Here is an 18,177-nt window from a genome sequence, read left to right on the forward strand (position 1 = left end):
AAAAAAACCGATGTTTTCCTTGTAGTGCAGCAATATTTATTTTTATATAATAATAAATACAATATTAGCTAGCTGATTTATTTTAGATCCTAGTATCAAGTCAGTCATTCAGTTTCTAATTGAATTGTTGGTGTAGACTGTAGAGCAACATATTAGCGTTGACGTGCCTATTGAAATAAATTTGTGAAGCACGCGTGTCCGAGGATCGTGATTTCGTCTGTCTTAAAATAAAACTTTATTTACGTAGATTTGCAAATTGTTTTATTTCAACAGGCGTCTCTTCAAATTGTTGATGCTAATTAATTATCGCTTTGTTAGCGATCTTCTCCTGGATGACCGTATGATGTAATCCCGAGTTAAGAGACAATAATTTAAAATATGACTCAAGATTTTATTGAGTGCGGTATTTTTCCAACGTCGGTATTGTGTGTACAGTATAACTATTTGTTTGAGTAGGATACAGCGTGGCAGCGTTCATAGAAGTTCATTTCGTCCGTCAGTCGCTGATTTATTTTGGACGTAGACACACCTCTGTGTCGGACGGTCAGATTGAAACAACAACGCAGGCACAATAGTACCGTACCATACCGTAACAATTTTGTAAAATGTAAGTATCTACCTACGAAATATATTCATATATTTTCTTAATAAATTTTATTATTATAATATAGACAAGATTAAAGATTCAGCTCGCCTCCGAAACATGTGTTTTTTGTTGGTTTAAATGACGGGAGGTAATTAATGACTTGTGCTGAAAGTCGCAACTCTATTCTTTTTCGCTTCATTTTATTGTGAGCGCTGGCATATCTAAATTACAAACACGGACCAGATTCAAATTATATGTAAGTATTTTAATCAAATTTTATCATAAAATATATTATATGCATAAATGGGAAAGACAAAACAGTTCAATATTTTTTCTTCTCTGTTATTCAAGCGATTTTTTGTTCAGTAGCTGTTGACAGGCTTTGGTGCTATCAATAAAAACATAGAAAAAGTTATTTTCCGTCATAAAAGATATAAACAACAAAACAAAACTGTAAATGTAAGGAATATAGTTAATTATGTTTTAGTGATTATGGTCGTGAACACCAGATGCTTTAAAAGTTTAGTGAGTTTTCAAATAAAAAGCGATGTTATTATCATTTAAAAAATAAATTAACTTTGATACTTTGGAAACTCAAATTTTTACTAATATTTATACTTATACTACTTACAAGACAATCTTGTACAACAGCTACATATATGGAAACCGTGTGCTGCCGAATTAGGCACTCAATAATAATGGAAATCAAGATTCAATACCTACTTGTTTTGATAGGTTCATCGAGTTCTTGATACCACATTAAAAAAACCATTATAAAAAATACCATAAAAAAGTTGCTACGTAGGTTAAAACAGACCGCTTCACAGACCACAGATGCGGACAGAAATTTATTGTCTAGAAATTAAATTTTTTGTGCTACTCAAAATGGTTAACATCGCTCGTCAGATGTTAATGTATAAATAATAAGAATGTTGACTAAATTTTATCGTTATTTACCAATAAGCTACTGGCGAAAATTATTAATTTAAAATTGCAAGAGGCTTTGAAATAGAATGCTTTTTGTTGCTCTAGATTAGCATGAGGTAATGGACCAACCTTCGTGTAAATAATTATAATTTATCTCGGTTATAAAATCTACACTAATATGTATGTATATTACGGGACTACATATTATGGATACAAACCTAATATACAATCTTTTGTTTTCTTGTTGGGCATAATTATCAAATAACAAAAAATTACGTCCATTAAGGCCCATTATGACGTCAAAGCGATGAGGCATACTAGAGATTTTTCAATAAGTATCTTTTTTCGTTATTTTTTTCCCCTACCTGTTCGCTGGTAGTCTAAGAGGCTATTCCAGCTACGCCCGGACTAGCAGGTAAGCTCACGGGCTCAACCTGAGAGAATGTGCTAACACTAGCTCTGGCAATCGTAATCGACGAGTTCGACGAGGACGATGATCGGTGCTTGAGACTCTTGAGGGGCCTAAAATCACCCATCCTTCCTCATAACTATTGTCTTCAAAATCTATTTGCTATTTCAGAAACGGCTAATTTCCACACTGCTTTCAAAATTTTAAAGGAAACTTCTTTTAAAATTTTCTGTGACTTATAAAATAGGATACACAAACTTTTAAAAAAAACACATAGGTTTTTTTAAAAGAACACATTTTTAGTTACATAGAGAACAATCCAAAGACTTCGTTTAAAATTATAATTAAGTATTTCAATTGATTCATTTATTTAATGTTAGAGCTTGAGGTATGGCCAGCGCCATGAACTAAGATAACAAAAACTCTGCCTTTAGATCTACGAGTAGTAATGTCGATTTTTACTAACCGTTCCATTGTTTGCATCATCTTCAATATTAGTGAGGGGTTGTTTATATTTCAATGGTGTTTATTGTTTATATCTGTATTATTATTTGTATTTTGAGACCATATTTATTGTAAGACTAGCTGACCCGGCAGACTTCGTAGTGCCTCAATCGATAAATAAAAGACACATCAAGGGGACACATCAAAGGAAAAACAAAATTGTTTGTTTTTATATAATTTCGAGCTTTTTTATATTTTCTCACCTTTTAAATCTTCCCTGGACTTCCACGAATAATTCAAGACCAAAATTAGCCAAATCGGTCCAGCCGTTCTCGAGTTTTAGCGAGATTAACGAACAGCATTTCTTTTTTATATACAGAGATGAACGATGCCTACTCTTAAAAATGATTTCGAAGCCTTATTACATCGTTTCATGTTAGCAACTATAATAAGCTAATTATTTCTTACAGTATGGCTGAACAAAATTTGTCATCTAAAGAAATTTTCCAGTTGGAAGACAAATATGGTTGTAGAAATTACGCTCCCTTGCCTGTTGCTTTATGCCGAGGTGAAGGTAAGAAATATATTATGTTGTTACCGAAACTATGGAGAGTAGAACTAAGGAGTACCATCTCAATATATTAAAAAGTGTCCTCCCAAGCGCCATTTAAAGTGGCACCATAGTAGCAAGTGGAAATATTTAAAAAAAACAGGGCCTAGGAAATGCCAACACTTCGGCTACGTTCCGATTTGCACTGCGAGCGCTGTAAGGAGTAAGGTGTGACGTCAATTTAGTATACCTACTGCGAAGGCGTTCCTTTCTGGTTACCTATACTGGTCACTGTTTAAACGGGACGCATGCCAGTATGCTGTCATATACTTTTTTGGCGTTGTTTTCACTTCAACAAAAATATATTAACAAGAAAATTAACAAGAAAAAAAATTACAGTCTCTCATTATTTTTAGAACAAGAATTAAAATAACATGCCAGTGTAATCGCATTTATTCGAAAGGATGAAAATTTTAAACGCCTTTTATCTATAGGCTAGCTTTTGCCCGCGACTTCGTCCGCGTGGAATAGTTCATAAATAATGCTTTACTTTAGAACAAATTTGGTTAGCATAAAACGTTATAGTGAGCCAACCTTAACATAAAATATAGACATAATATGCTGCCGCGGACTTTTTTTTAGATCTTTTAAAGGGAAACAATTCTGTCATACATTATTTTAGCGAAACTAACCGTTTCTGAAGTGCTCGCAACGGAAGATCTCAAAAGGGAAAAAAACCCCGATTTTGAAACATTCTTTATTGGTGCTCCGCTTGTATTGTTCTTAGCGTGATGTTATATAGCCTATAGCCTTCCTCGATAAATGGGCTCTCTATCCCTGAAAGAATTTTTCAAATCGGACCTGTAGGTAATTCTTGAGATTAGCGCGTTCAAACAAACAAACTCTTCAGTTTTATAATATTAGTATAGACATAGATAATCAGAGTATTCTATTACTAGCATCTAGGGTAAAAAGTAACTTTCCCGAGATTAACTTTTATCCAAATCCGTTCAATGGATTATGCTTGATTGAGTAAAAAAATGCAAATATTTATCAAAAAGTTAGTGGCATATTAAAAACCACATAAGCACCGATTCCAAATTACATTGGAAGCGGATGCTGAATATTTTCGATATGTCACATTGTCTAATAATTGGAGGTTTTTTTTTTCCTACCTAAGCTGAGAGCCTTGAGAGGCTATTTCAGCGTAACCCTAACGTTTGTAGGTGAGCTCACGGGGCTCAAACCTGATGACGTTGCTAACACGAACCCTAGCAAGAGCCGTGCTTCGCAGAATCTACCACCGGATCGGAAACGCGACCCACTGAGAAGATCCGGCGAGAAACTCAGTGGGCTGTGTCTGAGAGTTAATTTACTCGTCGAGCCCTTCGTCGCAAGCGACGGGTTCGACGAGAACGGTGACCGGTGCTGGAAGTACCTAAAAGCACCGTTAGTGGATCGGGAGGATCCGAGATGACGTGTTTTGGACGACGTCGACTGCTTTCCATTCTGTCCGCAGGATCGGGAATGTAGTTACCGGCGGCCACGATGAGAGGGTTCTCGTGTCGTGCCGCTTTATCGAAGTGGCGCATCGACGCCGACTGAAGATACTTACTGATGGACTCTAAGTCCAGGTCGTCGTGGAGGTCGATGTTCCTGACGAACCACGGGGCTCCGACGGCTACCCTGCAAAAACGGGATTGAATAATTTGGAAGGATTTTAAGTGAGTGCGGGCCGCGTGAGCGAACACTACACTTGCATAGGTCATGACGGGGCGTATGCAAGTTTTGTAGAGTGTCACCTTATTTCTAAGGGACATTTTACTTCGCCTACATATCATCGGGTAGAGACGTTCTAGAATGAAGGCGGCACGGTCGCGTACCGCCTTAATATGAGGGCGGAATGTCATCCTTCTGTCGAGGGTGACGCCTAAATATTTGACCTTCGGGGCCCACGGTATGGGCTGGTCGAACATCGTGATTGGGCGAATGGCGGAGGCGGAGGTGTCGACGCGCCTAGACGGGAGAGGGATGCTCAACGTGGTGTTCGGAGGGCGACCCCTTTTGAAGAGCACCGCTGTGCTTTTTGTGGGGTTGATGTCGATGCGCCACTTCCGGAACCACTGTCCCATGGTGGTAGCTGCGGTCTGAAGTCGTCGATGAAGCAACGCCTTCTTCCTACACGAGTAGTAGATGGCGGTGTCATCGGCGAAGAGCGCCAGATGGGTCTCCGGAGACCGGGGTATATCATTGATATACAAACTAAATAGTAACGGGGAGAGGGCGGAGCCTTGCGGGACTCCGGCTGTGACGTGACGGGGCCGGGAACGCGTTCCCTCGACTCGATATCGGAACGAACGGTTCGACAAGTAGTCTCGTATGATGAGCACGAGTCTGTCTGGCACTCCCATGTTATACAGTTTGTATATCAAACCGTTGTGCCAGACTTTGTCGAACGCCTTCGCTATATCGAAGAAGAGGGCTCCTGTCGGAATGGGTTTCCGCCTATTCAGCCCTAGTAAGATGTGCTCCGTGAGGCGGTGCACTTGATGGACGCACGAGTGTCTGGCGCGGAATCCAAACTGCTCGTCTATGAGAATTTTGTTCGCGGATACGAAGTCCCAGAGGCGTTTACGAAGGAGCCGTTCGTATAGTTTGCCTATCGCCGGGAGGAGACTGATGGGGCGGTAACTCGCGGTTTCATTTTTCAGTTTGCCCGGCTTGTGTATGCCGATAACGTCAGCTTCTTTCCACGCCGCGGGAAAGATGCAGTTCGTCATAGCGGCATTTAAAATGGTGGCCAACATCGTTATCAGTTGGGCTGGTAACAATTTAAGCGCGCGGTTGCGGATGCCGTCGGAGCCGGGAGCTTTCCGTGGTTGTAGGCTATCGATCGCCTCCTTAACCTCGGAAGTGGTAATGGGGGGTAACGCGTCCGAGGGCGGCAGGGAAGCTCTGCGCTCGACCTCCCTGTCGACTAACTCGGTGTGTTCGGGGTCCGCGTATTGAGTGCTGGTGGTGCACTGCTCTTGCAGTGCATCGGCCAGCAACTCTACCTTTTCATCGTCATCGTAAGCCGGTGGTTGGCCTGAGGGGCGTACGAGAGGCGGCATAGTGGCGATAGTTTCGGAAATTGGAGGTAGCACGTCCAGCAAGCTTTGGGTCCTGGACACTAGAATTGCCAATAGGTATACAGAGTCGCCCACAATGGGTGTATTAAATTGAAACGTGGCTACAGCTTCAACATTGTTGATTATGTTAAAATGCAAAAAATAATCTATGTCATGATTAGTTGTTTCATACAAAAACGATTCTCTGAATTGTTTAAGCTGTTCGATGACAACCTTGAAAAAAAACAACGTAAAACAAAAGCACCTTTACACCGTTCATCTATATATTAATACGTGAGCAAAAACTTTGTACCCCTTTTTACCAAAACTGCACGGACGGAGGAATATGAAGTTTTCCACACTTATAGAGAATATAGGGAAGGAGTGCACAATGTTAATATTTTTGTATATTATGCCTAAAAAATATATTCAATCAATAAAAAAACATTACACACACTACCATGTATTTGACGCACACACGCATGCATACTATTTATTTATTGTCAAACTTTTGTTCTTGACGTCTGTGGTCAAATCGAGAATAGATTAAATATTGTTTGTCTTTATTAATATTTTTCTTTTGTAGTCTTGGCGAAATTTGTGATTATAGAAGTATAATAGTATTTGAAAATAGAATCATGATAGTGTACAAATTTACAATTTAATTAATTATAGTCGAATTTCGACTACTGCGGGACCACTAGTTCGGTTAAATGCTTCAGTGTGCTTAGTGCGAGTTTGTTAACGTTCTCGATAGCGTAAAAGTTAGCCCAATTTTGTATGCTTAAAAAACTCGTACTAAGCACAATTAACGAGATAGACATTATCAAATTCGTTCAACTTATTTCAAACAATGAATACGACAAAAAAAATGTAACCATACAACTTGGTGTATAAGTATAAGGCTCAAAAACATAAAAAAAATTATTAGTGTTACTACATTTACCTATGCTACACACTATGCAGACAAAAAAGCTGTTTGTTTTTACAATTATTTTTTCTTTTTCCTGCGTTAAACATGGTTTACGGACATAATTCATTCCCGATCCTGCGGACCGAATGGTAAAAAATCGACGTCGTCCAAAACACGTCATTTCGGATCCTCCTGATCCACTAACGGTGCTTTTAGGTGGTACCTCAAGCACCAGTCATCGTTCTCGTCGAACCCGTCGTTTGCGACGAAGGGCTCGGTGAGTAAATTAACCCACAGACACAGCCCACTGAGTTTCTCGCCGGATCTTCTCAGTGGGTCGCGTTTCCGATCCGGTGGTAGATTCTGCGAAGCACGACTCTTGCTAGGGTTCGTGGGAAAAAAAGTGATTTAAGTTTTCTTTTTCCCCTACCTATTCGCTGGTAGCCTAAAAGGCTATTTTAGTTACGCCTGGACGGGTAGGTGAGCTCACGGACTCAACCTGAGAGAATGTCATAGCTGCAAAAGATCAAAGTCTTCATTTTATTGTACATAGAAACGACTGTTTCCCTCTTCAAAGTGCGATGTTTAACTGTTTAGGGGTTGAAATAGGGAGACATTTATCATGCACCTATACTAATATTATAAATAGCAAAGTAACCGGTAGTCTTTTATGATCTCATGTTCAAACCAATGAATCGATTTTGACGAAATTCAAATGTATATAGTTTGAGCCTAGAAGGAATGTGAACCTACTTTTTATCCCACTGCTGGACTCCGCCAATGTGATATAAAGCGTAGTCCAGGTGAGCGGAGCGAAAGTTGAATAACAATTAGATATCTTAAACACCAAATCCTTTTTTATTCATAATGAGAAAATTCTGGTTTTGAGGTTAAAGAGCGGTGGGTTATCGAATTATTTAAATACATGTAATTTTGTCTATAGAGGTTAGTCTATGCGGAAGCACATATACAAGAAATCCGAGCGATAAGTGCCCATAAGATGTATTAATACAAGAGATTATGCTTAAATAATATCCTGAGTTGGTACTATTATTTCTGCCGTGAAGCAATAATTCGTTTCGGTTTGAAAGGTGACGCAGCCGTTGTAGGTACTATAAAACTGAGTCTGAGAACGCAAATCTCAAGGTGGATGGGATTATTTACCTTGTTGACGTCTATGGGCTTAATAACAGGCGGGTCGTGAGTTCGTTCGTTCGAATCTCAGAACGTAGGTCTTTAAAATGATTATTTTGTGAGTATTTCGTTCCACTATATAGTTATATTCGCATAAGTGCCCAAGTTTGGCTCTGTAAGCAATTTTTATCGCGTTCTTAAGCTTTTTCATCAATACTCGTGAATACGACAAAAAACTAAATATTTTTTTCATTATCCGCGTAGGCAAACGATCATACGGCCAACCCGGTGGTGAGCGGTTACCGCCGCTCATAGACGTCAGCAACGCCAGAGGTCATTGCGATGCTGCTACTGACTATGATCATGATGATCAATCTATCGCATAATGGAACTTGGCGTTTAGAACACGCGTCAATACTGTCGTTACGGATTTAATACTAACTAGAGGATGACTAGAAGATGTATTTTTTTTATTTTTTTTTATAATTCTGCTTGTTGGTGATTGCGTTACTTGTGAACGGCTGAACGATTGCCTTTTTTTATATTCGTACAATCTTCAATAAGGTTTTATGGGAAGAAAAATTTAGAATTTTGTACGTGCGACTAAATCATAAAATGAAGTCTTAAATAAATTGCAATGTCTAATTTCACGCATCTCGTATCTACGCATTGTTTTCTTAATTTTGCATAAGATATTAAATGTAAGTCACTGAGTCAGTACGATAATGATAAACAAAATTAACAGTGACCTTATTTATAATGACGAAATAAACTATTTATATTGGTAACGAGATAAGGAGACACATTTGGAGACAGTGAATGACTTTATGAGATCTGTTTGCTTTTGAAAAGTTGAATCCATATCAGTAATTATTCATCTACATATATAAAAGAAAGTCGTGTTAGTTACACTATTTATAACTCAAGAACGGCTGAACTGATTTGGCTGAAAATTGGTGGGGAGGTAGCTTAGGATCAGGAGAAGGACATAGGATACTTTTTATCACATTTCTGTGGGATATGACATAAAATGTGGTATAACAAAACGCAACAGATATGGAATAACAAAACGCAACTGACAGCTAAACGTAATGTAGTTTATGGTTAGTTAAAGTAAAATTTTGAAGTTGACCGGTTGATGTGTTTATTTCGAGCCATGCCGCGACTAACACGATCAAATCTTTCCCGACGAAACCGTAATGCAACTAGGATTCGAAAATTTCCGAGTGAAAGGACTGAAGAAGAACAAGAAAATATAATAATAATAACAAAAATACATGGCCAATAAAGAATCATTAAAATACTTGCTTTTTTAAATTACATTAATTATCCAAATAAAAAATTGACCTTGATCAAAAGTCTGCTCATTTATTGCCTCTAAGGCGGAACAAAGTTCGCCGGGTTCGCTAGTTAATAATAAAATAAGGATATATCTGTGTCTGTTTCTTGAGATTGCTAAATTTTATTTTATTTTGATCCTATCATTCTAAGATAAGCTGGTGGGGCTTATTAATAATGAAAATTTATATATATATCATTATAATCAGTATTTTTCTGTATTACTGTTATTTATCGCTAAATGCATTTAATTTTTTTGTGGTGACTGCCTTTAACCGGCTCTTTACTTTTATCTAATACTAGTCTTGATTTGATTGACCAATTCAAGCAACGCCCAAATCAAATTGCAGAATTAAAGCTGACAGCGTGTACCTATACTGACGTAATAGTTATGTTTCTTCTTAGAAAACCGCAAACATTTGTATGAAAAATTGCTGACATAATATGTAAAAAAAAGATACACCTAAAACTCCTTCATGCATATAATGGAATTTCAAATGCACCTGTTCTAAAACCATCGCCTATAGAGGTGATTATACTTTTACCATATTAATGGCTATAAAGTTTAAACGAATAACTTAAACCTAATAACTTGATACGTACATAGATTACATAATTTGAAATTCGTAATCTAGTTCACAAGTGAAATTATAAATGGGGTTTACAATTTCGATGAATTAAAAAAGTATTATTCCCATATAATAAATAGGTCAGGTCAAAATAATTGATTGTTTTTATTAATATTAAGTTGTTATTAAATAAACTTTCCCTCATGGTGGTCAAGAATGGTCAAGATAACCTTTAGGGTTATCTGGTTATATTTAGACACAAATGACTTTTTCCGTAATTACTTACACAAAGATGCACTTGTTTCCACCGGAATGTTTTTATAACGATGACTTATTAATGTTATAAATAAACTTATTGATCTGTTTAACGTTCTGTGGAACAGAAAATTTTATTTTAAATTGTGGACACTATATTGTATGATATGAATCGGTGAAAATGAAGTTCAAAGATTTCGTCAAATACAAATGTACAAACTAAACTAATAGAATAAGAGCGTGTTAATAAAAATTCATTGCTACCCGTTGGTGATCAAATCACTTGACAACAACTGAACGATTGCCCAATTTTTTTTACGTTCGCAAAATCTTTAAGGTTTTACGCAAGGTTTTATGGAATGAAAAAATTCTCAGCAAATTGAGAAATTCACAAAACGATCGAAATTTCAATTATGACAACGTAGCTACTGATAATTGATGTTCCTGATTATAGAAATGGTTTATAAGATATTACTGAAAAAAATTTGCACCCAGTGGATTCTCGCGACGTCTTCTCTACCCACCTTGCGAGAACTTTTGACAATCGTTTTATCGCTATAACTGAGTCAACTTTAACCTCAACAGTCAACCTCAACTTTAACCTCATGTCTGAAGTTGGTTGGCGGCATGGACGCTGTGGTGTGTCGACGCTTTGACAGTTACCATTTGATAGCCGATAAATGTGTTTTACCATAGAAAAAAAGCTATTGAAATTATTCTTTCAGGAGTGTTCGTGTGGGATGTCGAAGGAAAAAAGTATTATGATTTTTTAAGCGCCTACTCCGCAGTTAACCAAGGTCACTGCCACCCTAGAATAATTGAAGCTTTGAAGAAACAAGCTGATAATTTGACACTAGTGTCAAGGTAACCCATGATTATCTATTCGTGTTATTATTATTATTTTTTATTGCCCTTGTAGGCAGACGAGCACACGGCCCACCTGATAGTGAGTGGTTACCGTCGCCCATGGACTTCAGCAATGTCAGGGGCAGAGCTAATCCGCTGCCTACCGCTAATACGAGTGTTTTCAGTTTCACGTCAATAGGTAACCGGACAACACTTATTTTTCAAAATTCCCGTTAAAGCTATACTTAAAGCGGCCTAATTAGATTCAATAGGTGGTAAACGACGCTAACCCCAGATCACTGACATATGATACCATGTGGTGTAATGACGTGAAAAAATGTTGTAAATTTTGATTTTATTTAGTTTATATTTGATTTCAAACTGTACACGTTAACATATTGAGAAAGTTGTCTTTGAATGATTTATTTGTTTTAATTTAATTAAAATCTATTTTCTCGATTTCTGGTTTCCTAATTAATATTAATAAATTAGGCGGCCACATTTACATATTCGGTGTCCATGATATCCATTTAACATTGTAATAAATATCCAAACATTGATAGTTATTTTGTTGCAGAGCATTTTATTCCGATCAACTTGGCAAGTATGAAAAGTATATGACAGAGTTATTTGGATATGATCGCCTGCTTCCTATGAACACGGGTGTTGAAGGAGGTGAAAGTGCATGCAAGATAGCACGTAAATGGGGGTACGAAGTCAAGAAGATACCTGAAGGCCAAGCTAAGGTATGTATTATAATGAGATTATGAAAAAAGTTGGTTGTGATATCTTTGAAAAAAATACCGACTTTTTTTTTTTTTTACGTTCTATATAGGTTTTTGTAACCTATAAGCTTTGTCAGAAAAATGAGCCCTATTATGAGCAATATCGTTGAGACGATCGTTCGAATTCTCAGACATTGAAATAATTTCTGTACTACGCTATAAATGCATGATTGTTACGGGACAAAAATGGGTAAGATCGCAGTATCGTACCGTACAAACGGTGTGGCTTTGGAATTTCTTATTTCTTTTTCGTGCAGATAATTTTTGCGGAGGGAAACTTCTGGGGTCGAACCCTATCGGCGGTATCATCATCATCAGACCCAACCTGCTACCAAGGCTTCGGCCCGTACATGCCGGGCTTCATTCTTATTCCCTACAACGACATCCCCGCTTTAGAGGTGAGAGATTTTATCATTAAATACATTTAGATTTTGTATTCTTAAATAGAAGTCCAAGTCAAACTATATTAATTTATGTGAAACAACTAAATTATTGGTTTAATGTAACATAATAAATACGACTTTTATATGCAGAAAGCTCTCCAAGATCCGACAGTCGCGGCTTACATGGTTGAACCGATTCAAGGAGAGGCAGGCGTCGTAATACCTGACGACGGCTATCTCAAGAAGGTTCGAGAGCTATGTACAAAGCACAACGTGTTGTGGATTGCGGACGAAGTACAGACTGGATTAGGTATGTTTTATAATATCAATACAACTTAATGTGACGATTGGGCACAGGGCCGGATTTAGGGTAGGGAAACCGGGGCGAAAGCCCTGGAGCCTCCATAAGCGGAGGGCTCCTACAATAGACATTGGAAAAAAATCATTCGAATTCCGACAAGAACCTAAACACTAGTAAACATCTTTTCCTTCCTCCGAAATTTAATTTCAGATAATTTTTGCCTCCGACTATATTTATGTATGGTTGTTAAATACTAAGAGAATCTACGTGGTTTCAGAATAGAAGTTTACAATGTCATTTTTTTTTTGTATAATATAATTGATATAGAAAATACAAATTAAAAATTAAACTGGTCCAGAGCGAAGGTTTCATTCCCAGATACTCGTAATTTAGTGTGTCAGGTATAATTGACTTTATAATATGCATAAACTTCCCTTGAGTTTTCTTCGGTTAATCAGTCAGCATATAAACGTATTCGTAATATATTATATATAATGAAAACAATATTTATGTCTGTCAGGTCGCACAGGCAAGTTGTTGGCTGTGGAACATGAAGGCGTGAAACCAGACATCCTAATACTTGGCAAAGCACTCAGCGGGGGTGTCTTGCCTGTTTCCGCTGTTCTAACTAGCAACGGCATTATGGATGTAAGTTATTTCTCTAATTTCAATATCATATTACGTTGTTTATTTTTATTTCCCTACCCATTAGTTGGTAGCCTAAGGGCCTATTCCAGCTACGTTGTGACTGGTAGGTGAGCTCACGGGCTCAACCTGAGAGAATTTGCTAACACTAGTCCTACCAAGAGCAGTGCTACGCTGAACCTACCACCGGATCAGAATCGCGAACTACTGAGAGGATCCGACGAGAAACTCAGTGGGTTGTGTCTATGGGTTAGGTTACACGTCGAACTCGAGAACGATGACCGGTGCTTGAAGAGCCTAAAAGCGCCGAGAGTGTAAAGCTGCTTTCAGACTACGCTATAGTATAATAGCATATAGTATATAGCTCATAGCACAACAATATCGTGCACTATACATTATTATGGACACGTTCACACTGTACTGTACTAGGTATGGCACTATAGTATAGCGTAGTCTGAAAGCAGCTTATAGGGCATGCGACAAGAAAAGGGGACAAGACATGTTTCGGGCGACGCCGCGACGGCGGTTTTGCGTTGTGCTGTCGTCTGGGTCGGATATGTAATAAATAATAATGATATTGTAAGCATAGGGCACATTGAAAATTATTGACAAATCAAGATAAGGACACCAGTTAGACTCAATCGAGCGAGAAACATTTCATCTTCATCAGAATCCAAGGCAATAACGTTATAGCTTCATCAAAATCAAAGAGCAGCACTCGAGTCGGCTTCCGTAGTTTTCAAAGTCTCACTAAATTTTGCTGCAACTTTGAATCGATGTCGCATCGGGCTTCCGTAAAAGATAAGTAACACCGACTTATCTAAATACATAGTTCGCAAGAGTTCATAAGATAATCTACAAGTGTCAAATAGCTAACCTAACCACGACACGAGATCTTTTATCTGTATCGGTACATACGCCCCTAGATTTTTCCACGCAGTTAATCAGAATAACACATATCACGATATGAACTTGAAATATATAAAAAAAAACCTTGTGAAATACGCTAAGTCGTGTCTGTGACCTGACACACGCAATATGTTACATTATTATATTAGGTTATAATTAATTACAGTAGGTAATAATTCATTAAAATAGGTAGTAGGTAATTGTAAAAAAAATCGCTTCTTTGATATATTGATGATCTAGTTGATCCCTAGCTTCGGGTTGTAGAATGTGAAACATTTTTCATTGAAGTGAAAAGTTCTTTAGTATCGCTGTTATTTGAAACACAACAAAACAGAAACGACACTCGAAAAGTGACTAAAAATATGAACTTAATTAACCTTTACAAGTTTCATTTTAACTCTGAAAGAAAACTCGATGAATAGAGAGAGAATTAATAAACAGAGACAAACATAATATATGTCAATACAATTTAAGCCTGCGAGAGAATAAGACAGAACATTTCTGATGGTTTAACTTCTGAATACATGTTTTTCTTTTTTATAACATTTTATTAGGAATATTATAAGTATGTAGTAGGTATTCGATATAATGTTTCTACGAACTCGGTTTCAGGTGATAAAGCCAGGCACTCACGGATCAACGTACGGAGGAAACCCTCTGGCGTGCGCTGTAGCCACAGAAGCTATTAAGGTATGCTGACCTCCGAATATCTATACAGTTTTATTTTATTGCGCACTACTGTAAGTGATTTATCGAGTTCTTTGACACCATAACGCGACAAATTGAGGCCTTAAGTCTAAGTTTACCTAGTGTATTAAAAGGTGCTCTTCAGACTGCAAGTTATTTATGTAACGCGGAAGTAATCCGTGGGTTGTATGAAAGTCAACATTTAGGCTACAATAAAATATCTAATCAGTCGTAATCAATAAATACAATATAATCACGTGGGTTTCTACACGAGAATAAAATGACTAGACTATATTATAACCGACGAACAAACGAAAAACGTTTTTGATCTTATGAATATACCTAAATATCAATATTTTCGTATTGTGACGTTATTGATTTCAATAGCCATAAAAACGAACTAACACTATGATTGGTTCAGGTGCTACTGGATGAGAAGTTATCGGAAAACGCTGAGAGGATGGGCAAAATACTACGCGAAGAGCTGAGTCAGATACCAAAAACACAGATTCGTACAGTTCGAGGAAGGGGACTGATGTGTGCTATTGTAGTGGATGACAGTGAGTTTGGTTTCTTTGTAAATGTCTGATATAGGAGTTAAAGAAAACAATTCCTGCATATTCAAATAAATGATTGTGGAGCGAATGAAGAAATTCGGAAAAGTCCGATAACCTTTACCCCCTCCAATTAAAGATTATCTAGTGCTACTCTTTGTCACCGTATCAGCGACCACTGTCCTCACGGGGTTCGAAAAGAGCTCTTCTTAGTAGATAACAACAACAGCTGTGCTCCTGGCGTTGGTGACGGTTACCATCGACGTGGTGACGAATGAGTCTCTTCTATTTACGTTAGCAAAAAAAAAATCAGATTAGGAAGGAAAAAGTGGTGGTGCAGGAAAATGTGTTTTAACGAAATACCTTGTCCTTACTGATATTCTCTTCAAAAGAGGGATTAGTCCACTCATAAAAAAGCATTGTAATTCAATCTAGAAATGTATACTAAAGCTTGTCCTACGTTTATGATGTAAATACGTTCCTGACGCGTTTTCACAAACCACATTCACGATGAATTTTGTTAGTTTACCACGCGGGTAGATAATACCATTCTGCCTGCTTAGCGCATTCGTGCGCTCCCGTTTACTTTAAGGGTTTCATTAGGTAAGCTTTTGTTTACTATGTCTTACCCAGGGTAAAATAACCTAATGTAGGATATTATGGTAAACAGTACCAGTTTGTCCAACCATAAAAGAGGAAATGCCATTAAAAGTGATACTGATGGTCTTTATTATTGCCTAGAAATTCCAGCATCGGAGTTGTGTCTCCGCCTGCGCGACAATGGCCTGCTAGCGAAGCCGACGCACGGACAGACCGTGCGCCTCGCGCCGCCACTCGTCATCACAGAGGCACAGATACGAGACGGCGCTGATATCATCAGGAACGTCTTCCAAAGCTTCCAAAAATAAATATGAGTCTATTTGAAGGTCCATTAGCTCATAAATTGTCTTACAAAGCCACTATGCACTTGTCTTAGGTGCGGTACATATTATTGAGTTTTTTCTTAATTCATGTAATATACAAAAAAAATTAAGAAAGTTCTCTTTGTAAAATGAGATACTTACTAATCATTACGATTTGTTTTTATTACTATAATTATGTTTTATGTATTCGTAATAAATAAAAATTGTCTTAAGGTTTTTTAAATTTGATTATGATTGTATATGAGGTTGCCACCTTTTTTTTGCAGATAAAGTACATTGGTTATTTTAGGTAGGAAAAAAGTACATAGTATTAAAATAAAGTGCAATTTATTTATTTATTTATTATTATTATTATGTTTAGATACCTACATATTTTTATTTTTATTGAACAAATTAAACAAGAAATTGTGACAATTAATGACAGTGACATTGTTGACATTTGAGGTTAAGTTGCGTTCAAAAATATTTATTAAAAAAACGAGTGCTTAGGTGATGTGGCGTTAACGAAAAAATACAAATGACTAAACTTTTCATTATCCCAAAGGAACTAAATCATGCGAAATAAAGTATTTTCGCGTATTTACGTAATTATAAAGTACGGGTGGCAACCCTAATTGCATACCTACTATTTACTATAGTGTAGATTTAGAAACGAATAATTAATTTTATTTACACTCAATTCATATGGATATGAAGCACATATATTTACTATCAAAATAAAACAAATTTGAATAACAGTTTTTTATTAATTTGAATAAATAACAACCGTCTCACAACGACTCTTTTAATCACAGTTAGTAGAGGTAAAATACCGTTTTATAAATTTCACCGTTATAGTATACGTAAGATAACTAACAGACTATACTGTATCGATTAAATACGCATAAATATCACAACACGAAGCTCTTGTTCAACATTCTTAACTTTAAAGTCAAAATTATATTTTGTTTCATACTGGCATTTTAAATACTGATTGGTAGGATATACTTACTACGTATATAGGTACTATTTGTGAATTCATAAGATTAAGTGTAATATTTATAGATTTTTTGTTTCTGTTCGTCTACTCAGACACGCAAAAGGAACGTAGTCCATACAGCCAAGATCTTAAGCTTTAAAACGTTTTTGTTAAATTACAATGATACAATCATTACTTTTACAAATACACAAAAACACTATAGTCTATGCTGTATAAACACCCTGATTTATGAATATTATATCCTGTATTTTAGTCGGTCTTGATGTTTTATGCAGAGAAAAGTCCCATCGGTCACTTTCCACTTGTAAACATTAGGTTCAAGTCACATTTGCACTCTCTTAGTGCGCGCTAGATCTCAATTTTCATGTCAATAGTAGCGATCAACAAAAACTTAACGATCTAATAAATTATTATAGTTAAACAATTCAAACTGTTAAGGTTAAAAACAATTGGGAACTACCTACTAATAAAATTATGAGGAGCGACAGCTACCCAAAAACGCGGTGGACCTAAGAAATTTTAAATGCAAGTATAATTAATTTAAACAATAAAAACAATACTGAATCTACATTCAAATAATTTTTAAACAAAGCAAAAATCTTTATCCTTTTTTTCCATAGATCCCAAAATTTTTACGAGAGTTCTGAACTATATCGTGCCATATTTAAAATGTAAATTGTACAATAAAAATAATCAATCGATTGGTTTATAATTCCGCTTCAAGTACTCCTAGTTGCGCCCTCATAGTGTCCGTCAATTTGGATAAGAGAATACTTTCATCTAAGCTCATCTTTGGACTCTCAACAATACCTGAAACAATTGTATTGTAATGAATACCATTTGTGGTACCTACCCATCCATTATAGATTTTATACGATTTAAAACAAACGTTATGCGATGAGAATTATTTATTTTTTATTATTTATGATT

At 36.7% G+C, this 18,177-nt stretch overlaps 2 protein-coding genes across 5 annotated transcripts in view; one reads left to right on the forward strand and one right to left on the reverse strand.

Annotated features, from left to right (window-relative positions):
* Positions 1 to 17,005, forward strand: Oat (Ornithine aminotransferase precursor). The gene is made up of 10 exons (XM_028178784.2): positions 1 to 607; positions 2,837 to 2,940; positions 10,961 to 11,099; positions 11,659 to 11,827; positions 12,124 to 12,264; positions 12,400 to 12,559; positions 13,071 to 13,198; positions 14,717 to 14,794; positions 15,213 to 15,351; positions 16,087 to 17,005. The coding sequence occupies exons 2-10, from the start codon at positions 2,838 to 2,840 to the stop codon at positions 16,251 to 16,253; spliced, it is 1,224 nt and encodes a 407-aa protein (XP_028034585.2). The 5' UTR covers positions 1 to 607; position 2,837; the 3' UTR covers positions 16,254 to 17,005.
* LOC114246311 (trans-1,2-dihydrobenzene-1,2-diol dehydrogenase) overlaps positions 16,995 to 18,177 on the reverse strand; it is a 13,440-nt gene continuing 12,257 nt past the window's right edge. For all 4 annotated transcript variants that reach the window (XM_028178787.2, XM_089727861.1, XM_089727862.1 and 1 more), the window contains one exon: positions 16,995 to 18,057. In XM_028178787.2, coding sequence (XP_028034588.2) covers positions 17,954 to 18,057 — 104 coding nt within the window. In that variant the 3' untranslated portion in view covers positions 16,995 to 17,953. The remainder of the gene's footprint in view (positions 18,058 to 18,177) is intronic.

This window comes from Bombyx mandarina, chromosome 05, assembly GCF_030267445.1.
Source record: "Bombyx mandarina strain Sakado chromosome 05, ASM3026744v2".
Taxonomy (NCBI): Eukaryota; Metazoa; Arthropoda; class Insecta; order Lepidoptera; family Bombycidae; genus Bombyx; species Bombyx mandarina.